Source organism: Schistocerca nitens, chromosome 10 (assembly GCF_023898315.1).
Source record: "Schistocerca nitens isolate TAMUIC-IGC-003100 chromosome 10, iqSchNite1.1, whole genome shotgun sequence".
Classification (NCBI taxonomy): Eukaryota; Metazoa; Arthropoda; class Insecta; order Orthoptera; family Acrididae; genus Schistocerca; species Schistocerca nitens.
In genome coordinates, this window is record NC_064623.1 from 21,536,235 (window position 1) to 21,551,691 (window position 15,457).

The following is a 15,457-nucleotide window of genomic DNA, read 5'->3' on the forward strand; positions in this document are numbered from 1 at the left end:
GTAAGTATGTTCATGCTGAGTAACAAATGAAATTTGTTACTAGTTTGATGATTTCTTGGTAGGAAAGACTCAGCATGATATATTTGACAGAAAGTCAACACCAGATGTGGAAATAACTTCAGGTGTGCCATGATGAGGTGTGTTGGGTCGCTTGCTGTTCTTGTCTATATTTTAACAACCTGTCAGACAGTATTAATGGTAACCGGGCTTTTTGCAGTGGATGAATAATGTGGGGTCCTGTCTTAGGAAAGCTACACAAACATTCAGTCAGACCTTAATAAGATTTCAGAGTGGTGCAAAGTTCGACAATTTGCTTTAAATGTTTAGAGATGCGAAATTGTGAATAGCACAAAATACAAAAATGGAGTATCATATAACAAGATTGATAAGCTACAGTTGGAACCAGTCAACTCATACAAATACCTATGTGTAACAATGTATGTGAATATGATGTATAATTGTAGTGTCTGTTGTAGGTGAAGCAGGTAGATGACTTCGTTAGCAAGATACTGTCAAAATTCAATCAGTTTACAAACAAGGTTATTTACAAAACACTTTTGTGACCCATCTTAGAATATTGCTTAAGGCTCATATGTGTAGGACTAATAGGTGATATTGAATGCGCACAAAGCAGGAGAGCATAAATGATAACATGCATATTTGACCCACAGAGAGCTTCACAGAAATGCTGAAAACCATGAATTGGAAGACACTTAAACTTAATGTAAGTTATCCTCTAAAATCTATTTCCAGTGTTTCAAGAACCAGTATGGAGTGAAATGTGTAGACGTATACGACAGCTCCCTCAAATGTCACTGTTGTAATTTCCAGGAAGACAAGATTGGACTAATAACAGTTCGTACAGAGGTTTTTAAACAGTCATTCTTACTGCACTCCATACGTGGTACAATGGGAAGTACCCTCTGCCGTGCACTATACAGTGGTTTGTAAACTATAGATGTAAATGTAGAATTATAAATATGTCCCCAATTAATATCCATTTTTTTCCCCTTTGTGTTCTGTTATGTTTGAAGGTGATACTAACAAGACGTGTTCACGAAATGTATTTGTAGTTGCGAACATGGGCAACTGTCAGCTGTATAATGGAATGGTGACAATGAAAATTTCTGTCGGACCGGGACCCGAACACGGATTTCTTGCTTATTGTGAGTGGTCGCCTTACTAGGTTATCGGAGCACGACACATGGCCAGACCCAGACTTCCATATCGTCAACCGTGTGTTTACAACCTGTGCTTGTACATTATTATGTATATTCCTGTACAGGGGAGATAATTTAATTGGAAGCCATTTGCCCGGTGTGGTGGATAAATAATATTGTAGTGCCTGAGTTGTTCAGCAGTATGGTGCAAAGTTCCTTCAGACATGCATCCATGTCTGAAGGAACAGGCACTGCTGTGACTACAGCCATTATGAAATATGAAATGTATTCACAGTTGCAAATATGGATAACCCTCATTTGTGTGAGTCCCGGTCCAGCACAAAGGTTTGTTGTCATGCCATTATACATCTGAGGGATGTCCATGTTCACAACTGCAAATACGTTTCATGTGTTTCATAACAGCTGTAGTCACCTCAGTGCCTGTTCAATTGGATGTAGATGCATGTCCAAAGGAACTTTGCATCATACTTCCAAACAACACGGGCACTGCAATATCATAACATGTGTCCAACCAAAACACACACATGCCCCTGGAGTCTGGAGTCATTCGTAGTTAAAATATGTGGGACTGTATGTTGACATTCTGGAGTATCTCCTCACCGTGCATCAGTTGGAATGAAATGTACATCTAATTTAATGTACCCTAATCTAATCAGTCACAATGTTTTTCAAAACTCTTGCGCCACCCTCTTTAACTCAGAATAACGTTTGCACCCTATGTCCACAATTATTTGTTGGGTGTGTTCCAATCTCTGTCTCCCCCTGCAGTTTTTACTTTCTATAGTTCCATCTAGTACTGTGTAAGCTATTCCCTGATGTCTTAACACACAGCCTGTCATACTGTCCCCTCTTCTTGTCAATGTTTTTCGTATATTTCTTTCTTCTCCAATTCTGTGGAGAATCTCCTTGGTCTTTATCTTAGTGGTCCACTCAATTTTCAACATTCTTCTGTAGCGCCACATATCAGACGCCTCAGTTCTCTTCTTTACAGGTTTTCCCGGAGTTTAGGATTTATTACCATACAGTGCTGTGCTCCAGATATACATTCTCGTAAATTTCTTCCTCAAATTGAAACCTGTGTGTGACACTAGTAAACTTCCCTGTGCTGGGAATGCCCTCTTTGCCTGTACTCATCTGCTTTTTATGTCATCCTTCCTTCGTCTGTCGTATTATATTGCTTCAAAGGTAGCAGAATTCCTTCAGCTGGTCATGTATTATTGTGCTTCTGAGGTAACAGAACTGCTTCATTTCAGCTACTTTGTGATTCCCAAATTTCTCACAGTTCTCATTTCTGCTGCTTCTCATTACTTTTGTCTTTCTTTGGTTTACTCTCAGCCCATGTCCTGTACTCATTAGGCTGATCATTCCATTGAAAAGGCCCTGGAAAGCACTTTCACTAAGGATAGCAGTGCCCTCTGTTAATTGTATCATTGATATCATTTCACCCTGATTTTTAATCTCACTCATAAAGCTCATCTTTTATTTTCATCATTGCTTCTTTGATGTCCAGATTGAACAGTAGGGACAAAAGACTGCATCCCTGTGTTACACCCTTTTTAATTCAGTTGCTTCATTCTTAGTCCCCTATTCTTATTCTTTCCCTCTTAATTCATTTATATATTGCATATTGCCCATATTTCCCTGTAGCTTACTCCAATTTTTCTCAGAATTTTGAACATCCTGAACCATTTTGTATTGTTGAACCCTTTTTCTACGTCAACAGATCCCATGAACATGTCTTGGTTTTTCTTAAGTCTTGCTTCCATTATCACCTGCAACGTCAGAACTACTTCTCCGATACTTTCACCTTTCGTAAAGCCAAACTGACTGTCACCTAACTGCTCCCCATTATTATTTTCCATTCTTCTGTCTGCTATTCTTGGCAGCATCTTGCATGCATGGGTGTTAAGCTGATTGTGCGGTAGTTCTAACATTTATCTTTTCTTACTTTCTTTGTGATTGTGTGGATGATTTTTTTAAAGTCTGATGCTATGTCTCAAGGCTTACAAATTCAACACATCAGTTCGAATAGTCATTTGGTTGCCACTTCCTCCATTGATTTTAGAAGTTCCGATGGAGTGTTATCTATCCCTTCTGCCTTATTTGATCACAAGCCTTCCAAAGCTCTGTTAAACTGACTCTAATACTGGGTCCCTTTTGTCTTCCATATTGAATCCCTTTCTTCATCTGTCATGTCAGAGTAGACTTCCCCCTCACGTATTCTCTCTCTCATTTGCATTTAACAGGGGTATTCCCAATGCACTGTTAATGTTGATGCCCTTGCTGTGAATTTCTTTTGTGTTTGTTGAAAATGGTCCTTCAGATGACCATTTCTTTCCCAGTTTCTTTACGTTTTTCCTGCAGCTGTTTTGCCTTAGCTTCCCTGCGTGCACCCCTTGTTTATTAAATTCTTTAGTGACCTATACTGATGCATTCATGTATTTCCGTGAATATTTTTGTACTTCCTCCTTTTTGGATCAGTTGAAGTATTTCTTCTGTTACCATTGTTCCTCCGCACCTTTGTTATACCTATGATTGTCTAACTTCTGTGATTGCCCTTTTTAGAGATGTAGATTCCTTTTCAACTGAACTGCCTATTGTGGTATTTGTTATTGTAGCATCTACAGCTGTAGAGAACTCCAAACACATCTCATCATTCCTCGTTACTTCAGTATGCACTTCTTTCCACATTGATTCTTTGGACAAGTCTCTCAAACTTTGGTCTACTCTTTATCATTACTAAATTGTGATCTCAGTCTCTCTCTGCTCCTGGGGGTGCCTTACAATCCAATGTCTGATTTTGAAATTTCTGTCTGCCCATCCTGAGGTCCAGCTTGAATCTTCCTGTGTCTGTTGACCCTTACTTAATACACCTCGCCCTCTTGGGATTACTGAATTGAGTATTTGCTATTAATAACTGAAGTCTATTGCAAAACTCAATTAGTCTCTCTCCTCTCTCATTCCTGCTACCAAGACCATATTCTCCCATAACTCTATTCCTTCTCCTAATACTGAATTCCAATCCCTCATGATTATTAGATTATCATCTCCTATTACATACCAAATTGTGTGTTCAGTGTCCTTGTACTTTATCTCTCTCTTAATCTTTGTCTTGTGACATCAGCATGTGTGCTGTTGGCCTTTATTATTGATGTTGGCCTAGGTTCCTTGTTGATTCTCATGTGAACAAACCTGAACTGTTGGCAATAATTCATTCTCTCCGTTACCTTCGTATTCATAATGAATCATACTCCAGCTATACTATTTCTGCTGCTGTTATTACGCTATATTCGTCTGACCAGAAATCGTTATCTTCCTTTCCGTGTCACTTCACTGGCCCCCACTACATGGAGTTTGAGCCTTTCCATTTCTCTTTTCAGACTTTTTAGCCTCCCTCCCACATTCAGGCTCCAGACATGTCACCCTACAGCTCTTAGAATGCTACCCTTTTGTTCGTTAGTCTCTTCTTTTCCCCCATAGTTATCTCTCCCTTAGCAGTCCCTTGCCAGGGATCTGATGGGGCAAGTAATCCAGAATGTTTTGCCAAAGCAGAGATCATCATCTTACAGACCACATATCTCATGATACACATTGTGTGTGTCCTTAATGCAGCGTTTTCCATTACCTTCTGCATGCTCAGGCTGTTGATCATTGCTCATTCTACCCACTTGTAGGGGCAGTTTCCTATTCCAAGGTGGTTAGCCCACTGGACATGCATTCAGGATGACAATGGATCAAACCCACATCCAGCCATCTTGATTTAGGTTTTCTGTGATTTTCCTAAATCACTTGAGGCAAATGCCTGGATGGTTCCTTTGAAAGGGCACACCCAACTTTCTTCCCCATTCCTTCCTAATCTAATGGGACCGATGACCTCGCTGTTTGGTCCCCTCCTCGAAATTGACCAACCAACCAACCATCCAACCATTCCAAAGGTAAGAGTAAGCCTTGAAGTTCTTCCCACTCCTCCACACTCTCTGACAAAACTGATGCAGAACGGGGTGTGTACTTATGCTGAAAATCTTCGGCCGTACTGATTTATGTCATCAGAGATCAAAGCTGACTGCTATCGTATTCTTCACTACTTCCACCTTCATTCATGTCCTTCCATATACGTTCACCATCATACTTAAGACAAATAATCGGTCGTCAGCTTGTAGTACAGATGCACATTTCGTATATCAGTTCTTATTTCATTCAAATGACTGTTAGTGTTCGAGTAGCCATATTGTGCGTCTTTTAATGTTTCCATTTAACAGTGCAAAATATCAGTGCAATGATTTCCATTTGATCATTCGTGTTTTTATTTTCAGAGAAAGAGGGCAAGGCAGTTCAGTTATCATACGAAGCAAAATGTGGTTTAGTAGCATTGACATGCCAAGCGAGGCATGGGCGTTACAACCCAGGAACTCTCCCACCTCTAGGTGTGCTGGATGTTATTGGCAGGGATCGCAGGTAATGTAAATCATGAATGGAATGAAAATAGTGAAATGAAATAAGACAGCTGCTTGTGTCGAGTAGGCAACGCCCACTTAAACAAGACTGGGAAAAAAATAATAACCGCTTGCACACACTATATAAAATTAATAGCAAAAAGAAAATCTACCAGACTTGATTGATGTACTGGTACTCAACACAAAATGCACATTATTTTGGTTTGGACTCCATAAACAAACTAGGTTGTTAGTTACAGTTTTCAGAACCAGTAACACATTTTTCTACAATTGGCACTTCATATCTCAATTTGAACATCACACTTATCACTCCATGTGTTGTACCTTTTTCAAATATGCTTCCCCTTCCACAGTATTCATGTTTTTTTTTCCTTTGGGCAACCCTTCTCAACTACTGCTTCCCTTTCATGTCTGAGTCTTCTCTGCAGTCCCGTTTCTGTAAAAGTTATAGATAACATTGTTTCAAAGCTGTATTGGAATCAACAAATGCTAATAATTTAAGTTTGCCATTCTTCAACTATCTTTTAAGATATGTCAAAGAGTCAGTATTGTCTCACATGTTCCTACCTTTTTCTGAAGCCCAAACTGATCTTCCCCAAGGTCAGCTTCTTCCGGTTTTTACATTCTTCTGTAAATAATTTGTGTAAGTATTTTGCAACCATGATTTAATCTGTCAATACTTGCCCTTTTAGGAAATTGAATTATTACATTCTTTTTGGAGTATTGAGGGTAGTACGCCCATTTCGTGTACATCTTGCACACCAGGTGGAATAGTTTTGTCGTGGTTGGCTCTCCCAAGTATCTCCAAAGATTTTTTTATATAGATTTGTGTATGTGGGATATACTTTTGCCATAGCCTTGCATTGTTTTTATATATTTGTATTTCTCCTCTACCCATTTCTTCTTGGGCACTTTCTGTCAATACCATTGTATGCCCTTTTACCTCTTTAATTTGTCGAATTTTTAATTTCTCGTTTCATCAAATAAATTCAGTATCTTGTTTGTTTTTTCCCTTTTTGCCCTCTGCTATCTTCCCTGTTTCATCTCTCAAAGCTACTCATTTGTCTTCTATTGTACTTCTTTCCCCTGTTACAGTCCAACATGGCCTTATGTTTTCTTTTAAACTCTAAACAACCTGTGGTATGTTCAGTTTATCCAGATTCTTTTTCCTTGAATTCCAGCCTTTTTTGCTATTTTGTCAGTTGTAATGTGCTGTTCATAACCAATAAATTATGGTCAAAGCCCACGTTTTTGACAGGAAGTGTATTTTGGCTTAAAAATTGTTTTTTTTTTTTTTTTTTTTTTTAAAGTTTCTCATAATGTTATATAACCTGTCTGAAACTTTCCGGTGTCTCCACACCTCTACCACATATACAACCTTCTTTCATGTTCTTAAACCAAGTGTTAGTAATGATTAAATTGTACTCTGTAATCTTAGTGATCCAGTAGAATTAAATTTTCACCTTCCTTAAACCTTCAACTGCTCTGGATGTGTTAACGCATTCGCCTTTGTACCTGTCCCTGTGTGTTCTGAACGTGTTTACACACGTCACCAGTCCTACCTGGCACTCTGAATGTGTCTACACTTAGACACATTCAGAGTACCAGATAGAAGGACTGGTGACGTGTGTAAACACGTTCAGAACACACAGGGACAGGTACAAAGGTGCACGCATTAACATGTCCAGAGTAGTTAAAAGGGTTAATGAACTGTTGTCGAATCAAAGTAAGATGATCCCTGACAGCTGGTAGCACTGTTGCCAGCTTTCAACTGCGAAGTGCAAGTGATTGTAGGTGAAAACAATAGATGTGTATAGAACTCTGGTAACACTCAGGTGTTGCCATAGAGACATTTACAAAATTGCTTAATGTGACTGGTTGCAGTAGTGGCACCAAGCTGTGGCACCCAGCCCACTGCAACTGTCAGGGATCTCTTTAAAGTGACTTGTCTGTAAATAATTTATTTTGTCCCATCAGACATTTCTTAAATCTCCAACATGATTGGTGGCAGTTGGCATATACACTTGTCTTGGTGTGGTGGCTCCATTTTTATGCTGTTTGTAGCAGTTCATTCTGATTCCTATTTCTGGTATTAATTATAAGTCTTGCTTCTGCTTTACACTTATTTGATTTTGTGCCAATAATCTTTTACTCTCCTTGCACCTCACTAATCCCCACTATATCTAACTTCAACCTATCCATTTCTATTTTCAAGTACTGTAGCCTGCTCACCTAATTAAGGGGTCTACCATTCCTTGGTCTACCTTAGAATGCCAGATTTGCTTTTCTCCAGACAGCATCCTCCTGAAAGCAGTCCACATCTGGAAATCTGACTGGAGAACAATTCAGTTTTTGGAATATTTTACCCAAGATGACGCAGTCATCATTAAGCTATACAGTACAGCTGTATGCCCTCATGAAATGTAATAACTGTAGTTTCCCTCTTGATTTCTGCTTTTCACAGCTGTTGGATTGCCTTGTTTCTGTTATTTTATAACTTTCCAAGTTTTTATTGTTCCACCATTGTACTGGGTATAGATACTGAGAAAGTATTGATAATAGATCAATCTCAACAGTGCGAAACTGTCCGTAAAAACATGGTTCTGCACATTCTGTGGAAAATATCAGAGAAATCCACAAGAACAACTAGTATGTAAAGGAAAGACTGCAAATTAGTATCTCATTTGTTCAGTACCATCACAATTTTTATCAGCTTGGAAGATTTTCCACTATTCAGGATCATCTAAGGCTATACATTACATGAAGAAAGCATAATTTTTTAAGCTGAGGATCATTAGATTGAGATGTGCATGTGTCATGGGTAAACATCTCAATCTAATGATCCTCATGGGTAGATTATGAAAATGTGCACATTGAACACAGTCTTATTTAAGTATGGATTAATTTCCACAAAAATTATTCACCATAGACATTTCAAATGACAACATGTAAGTAGTGAATAATCTTAATCTCTTATTTTTATTACTATAATTTATGTTTGTGGCATACGATGTTTTTGTTGAATGATGTAATGCAATTTTGGGGATATATGTTTTGGTGTTCAGGATTGCTGACATTTTCAAGCCTTTAAGTGTAGGCTGTAGCAGCTATCTTTGGCAGTACATTTATTAATGTATATTCAAAGATTTTTAATATTTATATGTTTGATCTGTGCATTTTGGACATCTGGCAAGTGTTTTAATATGCAGGTGAATGTTGTGCTACCCGTAACAGCTTTTCCTGTAATGTAGAGGAATTAATGAGTAGAAACAAGTAGCTAGTTGGAAATGTGCGAATGTGCAGCATGTGGCCTTATAAACAAGTGTGTATTTTTAATTGTTTCTGCTAGCTGTTGTTCAGTACACACATTACCCTTCATAATATTTATCATAAATATGATCTGTGGAATGTGGAACTGACTAACTAAATACTATAATATTTACGGTGTAGGAAAAGATAGATTCCTACTTACTGCAAAGAAGAAATGGCAAGTTGCAGAAAGGCATGATTGAAACAATCACACATATAGCTTTCGGCCACAGCCTTCATCAGTAAAGAGATAGGCGCGCGCGCGCACACACACACACACACACACACACACACACACACACACACACACACAAAGCAAGCACAGCTCATGTGCACACGACTGCCAACTCCAGCATCTTGTGCCTGTTTGCAACTTGACATGTCTTCTTTACTGTAAGTAGCAGTCTATCTTTTCCTACATTGTTGATATTCCTACCTGGAGTTTCCATAGTTTGATACTATAATATTTAACTAGAGCATATGTGCTAGTGTACCCAGTTAGAATTTATGGCACTATGGGAATAACATTTTCACTTTATCAGGTTGGCGTGGCAGCAGTTGGGTACCATGTCTCCTGAGGAGGCAATGTGTAACTTTGTGGAGAGGCTAGATAATCTGTGTCCATCCTTCGCTCCATTTATTGAAGCTCATAAACGAGATGTTGAAGAGAAGGAGAGGCTAGCGTAAGTAATTTATGGAATCTTTCATTGTGCTCTGTGTTGTTTGACCAAACACATAAAAAAACCTGCAGAATACAGAAGGGCATGGGGAAATTTTAATTTAGCATGCAATTTTTTTTGAATGGCATTGCCCTAGGATGGGCTGTGTCATGTGTCAGTGGTAAATCTTGGGAAACATCATTTCTTCTTTAATCCTTTATGTGGCACATCTTTTAAAATTTAAACAGTGTTGTGTAAATGGGGCTTCCTAGATTTAATGAAGTATTTATTGTATGTACATTTATTTTAAAAGAATATAAGATATTGCTCCTAGGCAGTTAAGCCCTTCCAGTGCCTAAAATATTACTCTATTTTTTGTAAATCCGTTGCACGAATATCTTCCCTCCTTTTGTGATTTTGAAAGGGGGGGAAAAAAAAAGGAAAAACATCCATTTGTCATCAGGCAGCCCATACTTCTGATGCAAAAAGCTTTTTATGTGTAAAGTGATGAGAAAGTGCAATGCTGCAGAGATAGATGCCGGCAGCTGTGGGTAGCAAATGGATGATTGGGAACAGCACTGACATATCTGATATGCACCACGACTCGTGGATACAGGAATCAGTGAGGCTTGGAAGCGACACCATCAGTCACAGTGTTTAAATGGACCCTTTCCTATTCCTAAAATATGTTTCACACTTTGAAGAAATTGAGTATAAAATGTTATATTAGGTGAAAAAAAAACAAGGCAAATAAATGCATGTATTTTTTACGAATGCGGCTACAGGACTGCTTTGTCAGCTATGCAGACATTGTTCAAGGAAACCACCTCCATTAATTTTTAAATATAATTTCATGTTTATTGTGACACTTTCAGGAACCACTGACAATTTTCTCTGTTGCAACTTCCTGGCAGATTAAAACTGTGTGCCCGACCGAGACTCGAACTCGGGACCCTTGCCTTTCGCGGGCAAGTGCTCTACCACTGAGCTACCGAAGCACGACTCACGCCCGGTCCTCACAGCTTTACTTCTGCCAGTATCTCGTCTCCTACCTTCCAAACTTTACAGAAGCTCTCCTGCGAACCTTGCAGAACTAGCACTCCTGAAAGAAGTCCAGGCTATCAGTGCTTGCACTGCCATATTCTCTGAGGTGCCAAAACGTACAGATTACAGATATGCCTGGTATGAGCTGAAATGTCATTATACAAGTTATCAGTTTTGGAAAGAGAAACGTTTGAGTTGTAACAAGATGTCTGTGATTGATAAAATTCTTTCTAAGATGATTTGTTGTCCAGCACAACTGCATAAAATTTCCTCTGGTAATTACTGGTTTCAACAGCCATAATTTTATGATGATAAGAGGGAGCAATATTTCATTCACAAGCACATGGAGATTGACATTGTGGTTTTATCAACGTACTTGTTATTGAACTGCTGCTTTTCTTATGACACATTGACTGAAATTGGCAACTGTAATTTGAAATTTTGTGTGATTGTGCCAGACAATAAACCAGTTTAAAAAGAATCCAGTTTACCAGAGACCAATTATTCTGTTCCAAATTGAACCAATTATCATGCTGGTGCTTCAGTCTGGCAGTGAGGAGCACAGGTGGCAGTTGCGTTCACATTTCCACTTTGATCGCTCTCCAGTGACTGAGACTGGTGTAATACTCATCTTAGATGGGAGTGGACTAGCACACATCGTCTCCCTGCAGTCTTATGAACTTACTACTGAGCTTCTGCTTGAGTTAGCTTGTCTCAGTGTTATGGATGGTGGAATTTCCACAAAAATTCATGTATTCAGAGGGAAAAAGTAAAAAACTGACAGGTTTGCAGACCCTTAATAAAGCAGAGGGGCGTTTTTCCTCACAAGTGGAAGAATATCAAGTAGGCATTAGGAAGGGACCCTTTCGTGCTGAGCAGCTCATCAACCCTAAATTTGTACTTTTGTATCTGAAGTTCAGGAACGAGACGTTTGTTGTTTGAAATCCACTATTCCAAGTGTTGGAAAAAAATGAACATACACAGCAAAACAAGAAGACTCATCCAACGACCTGGACTGAAGCCATTTGTAAAGTGAAAATTGGTGGGAAGTTTTAAGCTGCCTTCGAGATTAGGATCGGTTTTGTGCAGTGACAAGCAATCGAGGTTCCTTTTCAACTGTGTGCAGGAAAAATGCATTGATGAATGGTTCAAGGAACTGTGTAATAAATGGGTCAATGCTGGTGACAGAATGGGTTGTGGAAACAGACCTGAGAATCGATTGCTGTGAGTGAGGCTCCAGATCTCTTTGAAGAAATTGGATTTCGTAACTAATGTCAAGGGGCTAAATGTAGAAGAGGGACAAAAAAAGTACCTGAGAGTTTGGATAGATGCGAACACTGCTGAAAGAGAACCCTTCACATCTAGGATCAGCAAGAAGGAAATGATATATCAGCTAATTGGAGGTGTTTCCAATAAATGAATTATGTCATTCAATGTCAAGCTTAGGTGTTGTTGCAATATTATGAGAAGGAAAGTTGCTACTCACCATATAGCAGAGATGATGAGTCGCAGATAGGCACAACAAAAAGATTTTCACATTTAAAGCTTTCGGCCAATTGCCTTTGTCAACAATAGATACACATGGGCGCGCGTGCACACACATGACTGCAGTCCCAGGCAACTGTTGTTCTTTCATTCAGCAAGAGGCTTTGTGTGCAACAGAATGTCTCATTGTGAATAGGAGAGGTCTGGGTAAGAAATTAGAATCTAAGATGTTAAAGGAGACCTTAGGTCCTGAAAAAGAGAATGACTGGTACAGAAGACGGTATTTTAGCAAGCTTTACTTGCATGTAGAGAAAGGGGACAGATATGGAGCAATAAAGGATTGCATTCTTTGTAAGAATTACACAATAAGCCCAAATACACAGACCAAACAGAATTTTACCTGTTTTCGGAACAAAAAAGTCTTTCTTTTTTTGAAGTTCAACAGGATCGTAAACCTTTAAGTATCACAAAGACAATTAGGAATGTGACCTTTTCAAAAAGAAACTGGAACACACCAGTGTTTTGAGGTTGAAAATTGGCATGACATAAGCTATAGAAAGAAGAGAGGCTCATAGAGTTGGTTGTAGGTTGTAGATCAAGGAAAGGGCCAGCTGAAATAATGTGGCCCACTGCAAACTGACTCAAAAGAAAAAGAAATATTGTCAAGTTGCTAAGGAGTAAACTGAGGAAAAGCCTGAGCTCGACTGTGGTGTAATTGAACCCAGAGGGTTGGAAGAAGAATATAAGGTAAAAGGAAGCAGAAAGTGGGCCAAACCTAGACCATAAGGATCTGTTACTGGCCATTCATAATATTTGTTGGATGCAAGCAGACTACAGTATATGCAGAATTTTGAGGTTAATAATCACTAGTAAGATCCTAATATTTCTTGACGCAGAATGCAGCCCGCTCAAATGATGTTTAAACAAGATAAGGTGATGCTTGCTGTAAGTGGATGTAGCCTCCTTATCTGTTGTTTTTTCTTCCCCTGTGGTGTTGGTACAAAGATCACTCAAGCTGTGTACTCTAAAAAGCACAAGCATTTTTTCTCAGTTGAAGAGGCACGCCAGTGAAGTCACATTGGCCATAATAACATTCTGAAATGAGTGATTAGCAAGAAAATCTGGCAAGCATTGTTACATAGGTGTGTAATATGGTCTCTGTACTCTTGATGTTTAATGAATGGTTCAAGGTATCGAAATCTATGGTTTATCCAAATTATGGTATAAAGTGAGATCAATATTTTGTTGTATAGTTAAATATTTATAACTTTTTGTATCTATCAGGATATTGAAGTAAAAATAACTTTATGGACATGGAACCCAATACCCTTTATAATGACAGTCGAGAGTGCTCAAAAATGATACGTTTGTTGTTAGTGTTGCAGGTAGATTTTCCACAAAAAGTGATGAGGTGCTAAGTATGCAAGAACCTCATTTATCTGGTACTCATCAGTCCAGATTTCTGATTTATCGGGATTCATGTTTTTTTTATGTGAAAGTATGGGTTGTACATTGGTACTGTACTGTATATGTACAGTTGTTACAGTGGTGCCTCAGGTTGCATAGAGATTGGCACAGTAGAATACAGAACAAAAAACAACAGCGGTACAGCTTCATAACTGTGTAGAACTGTTTCCTACACAGTTACGAAGCTGTACCGCTGTTGTTCTTTTGTTGTGTATTTTGAGTGCACATCATTGAAATGGCTTCAGAGTGAAAGAAAGTCCTTTTTTCAAAGGGCAGAGAGTTGGAAGCACTAAACTAGACAAAGAAAAATTGTGGAAAAACATACCTGCAGAATGTGGTGTAGGGACAGTGACTGTCTCGGACTGGAACTGGAAAGAAATTGAAGGCTTGTGCTTCAAAATGATGGCTAAATACAGTTTGCAGAACCGGTGTGCAATAAGGAAAGCAAGAAATGAACACTGGATGAAGCATTATTTGTTTGGTTCTGTGAGGAAAGAGTGCTTGGTGTTCAGATGTCCTGCCATGCGCTGCAGGAAAAAGTGTTAAAATTAAATGACGAACTAACCGACGACGAGCCTAACTTCTTACCTAGCCGAGGTCAGTTGGAAAGATGGAACGCTCGTCATGGCATATTCTAGCTTTCAGTGACAGGTGAAAGTGTTTTTGGACGGAACAGTGCTGCAGAAAACTTCACAAACTAATTTGAAGAAGTTATTTCCTCTGAAAACTGAACTCGACATCAGATTTATAATGCAGATAAATTTGGGCATTCTTATCGCATCCTACCCATTAAAAGACTCTGGCTTCCAAATTATGCCCCCCCCCCTTTTTTTTTTTTTTTTTTAAAGCAGTGGCACAGCTGGAAAAATTGACTGTTTATCTAGAACGTCAGCAAGAAACAAATCCATCTGAGCTGATGTTAGGGAAACTTCTATTGTTTTCGTGCTGCTCTTGAACACCACACAAGTTTGTCACAAAAGAAATTTGCACACTACTTCAGTAAATAAATGTGAGTAGACTACAGTAACTATAAATATGATCAAAAAGGGGGTTTCTTGTTCGTGCCAAAATAAAGGATTTGTATATTGTAGTGGCTATAAGAGCTTCACATTTAGTAGAATATTTTCATATTATCCTAATTTTTCAGTAATCCGGATTACATATGGCCCACTCAGTCCAGATAAATGAGGTTCTTCAGTGTGAAAGTTGAGACTGCCGGAAAAGCCCTGTTTCACCTTGTTTGCCTAACAGTGCAGAAACTGCAATGTTTGCTGCTATCAAAGTTCACATTTAGCACATTTGTCACCTTTTGTGAACATTTTCTCACAACTGTTAAAGGCTGGTTTACACGGGAGCAAATGGAAATGGACATAAGCGAATGAGCTTTCATTGATAATTCGCCAGTGTTTGCTACCATTACACTGAAAGGATTGGATGAAATTAGAAGAGAACAAGTGTGAGGTGACAACCTTAACAAAATCCACAGTCTTGTTTTTTTGTCACTTATAATTATCACATGTGTTTCAATTGATAACATTACCACTTATAACCACAGCACAAAGCTTTGATATTCAGATTGGATTAGTTTTGCATGGTGAGTGCATTGTTTTTGATGAAGTAAACAAATTAGGTAAGGAGGAGAAGAATGTAGGTGCCTGAACTTGTACGCAAGCATTAAGGTAGCACACCTGCAGCTCCTGCCTTCCTTAGCGTTGTTCCAAAACTTCAGACTTGTGTCAGATGGTGCTTCTTGCTGGCTTTTCACTAGAAGTTAGGAGAAAATTTGAAAACGGCACACTAATTGCTAGCGATCAACGTAACTTGGAGAAAGGCTGATGTTTACACTGTGGTTATTAGA

General features: G+C 38.8%; 1 protein-coding gene across 1 annotated transcript in view; it reads left to right on the top strand.

The window, feature by feature from the left end:
- LOC126210616 (Golgi resident protein GCP60-like) overlaps positions 1-15,457 on the top strand; it is a 68,486-nt gene that overhangs the window by 12,600 nt on the left and 40,429 nt on the right. Inside the window, exons 2-3 of the mRNA XM_049939909.1 lie at positions 5,495-5,636; positions 9,487-9,627. Of these exons, the coding sequence (XP_049795866.1) occupies positions 5,495-5,636; positions 9,487-9,627 (283 nt within the window). The remainder of the gene's footprint in view (positions 1-5,494; positions 5,637-9,486; positions 9,628-15,457) is intronic.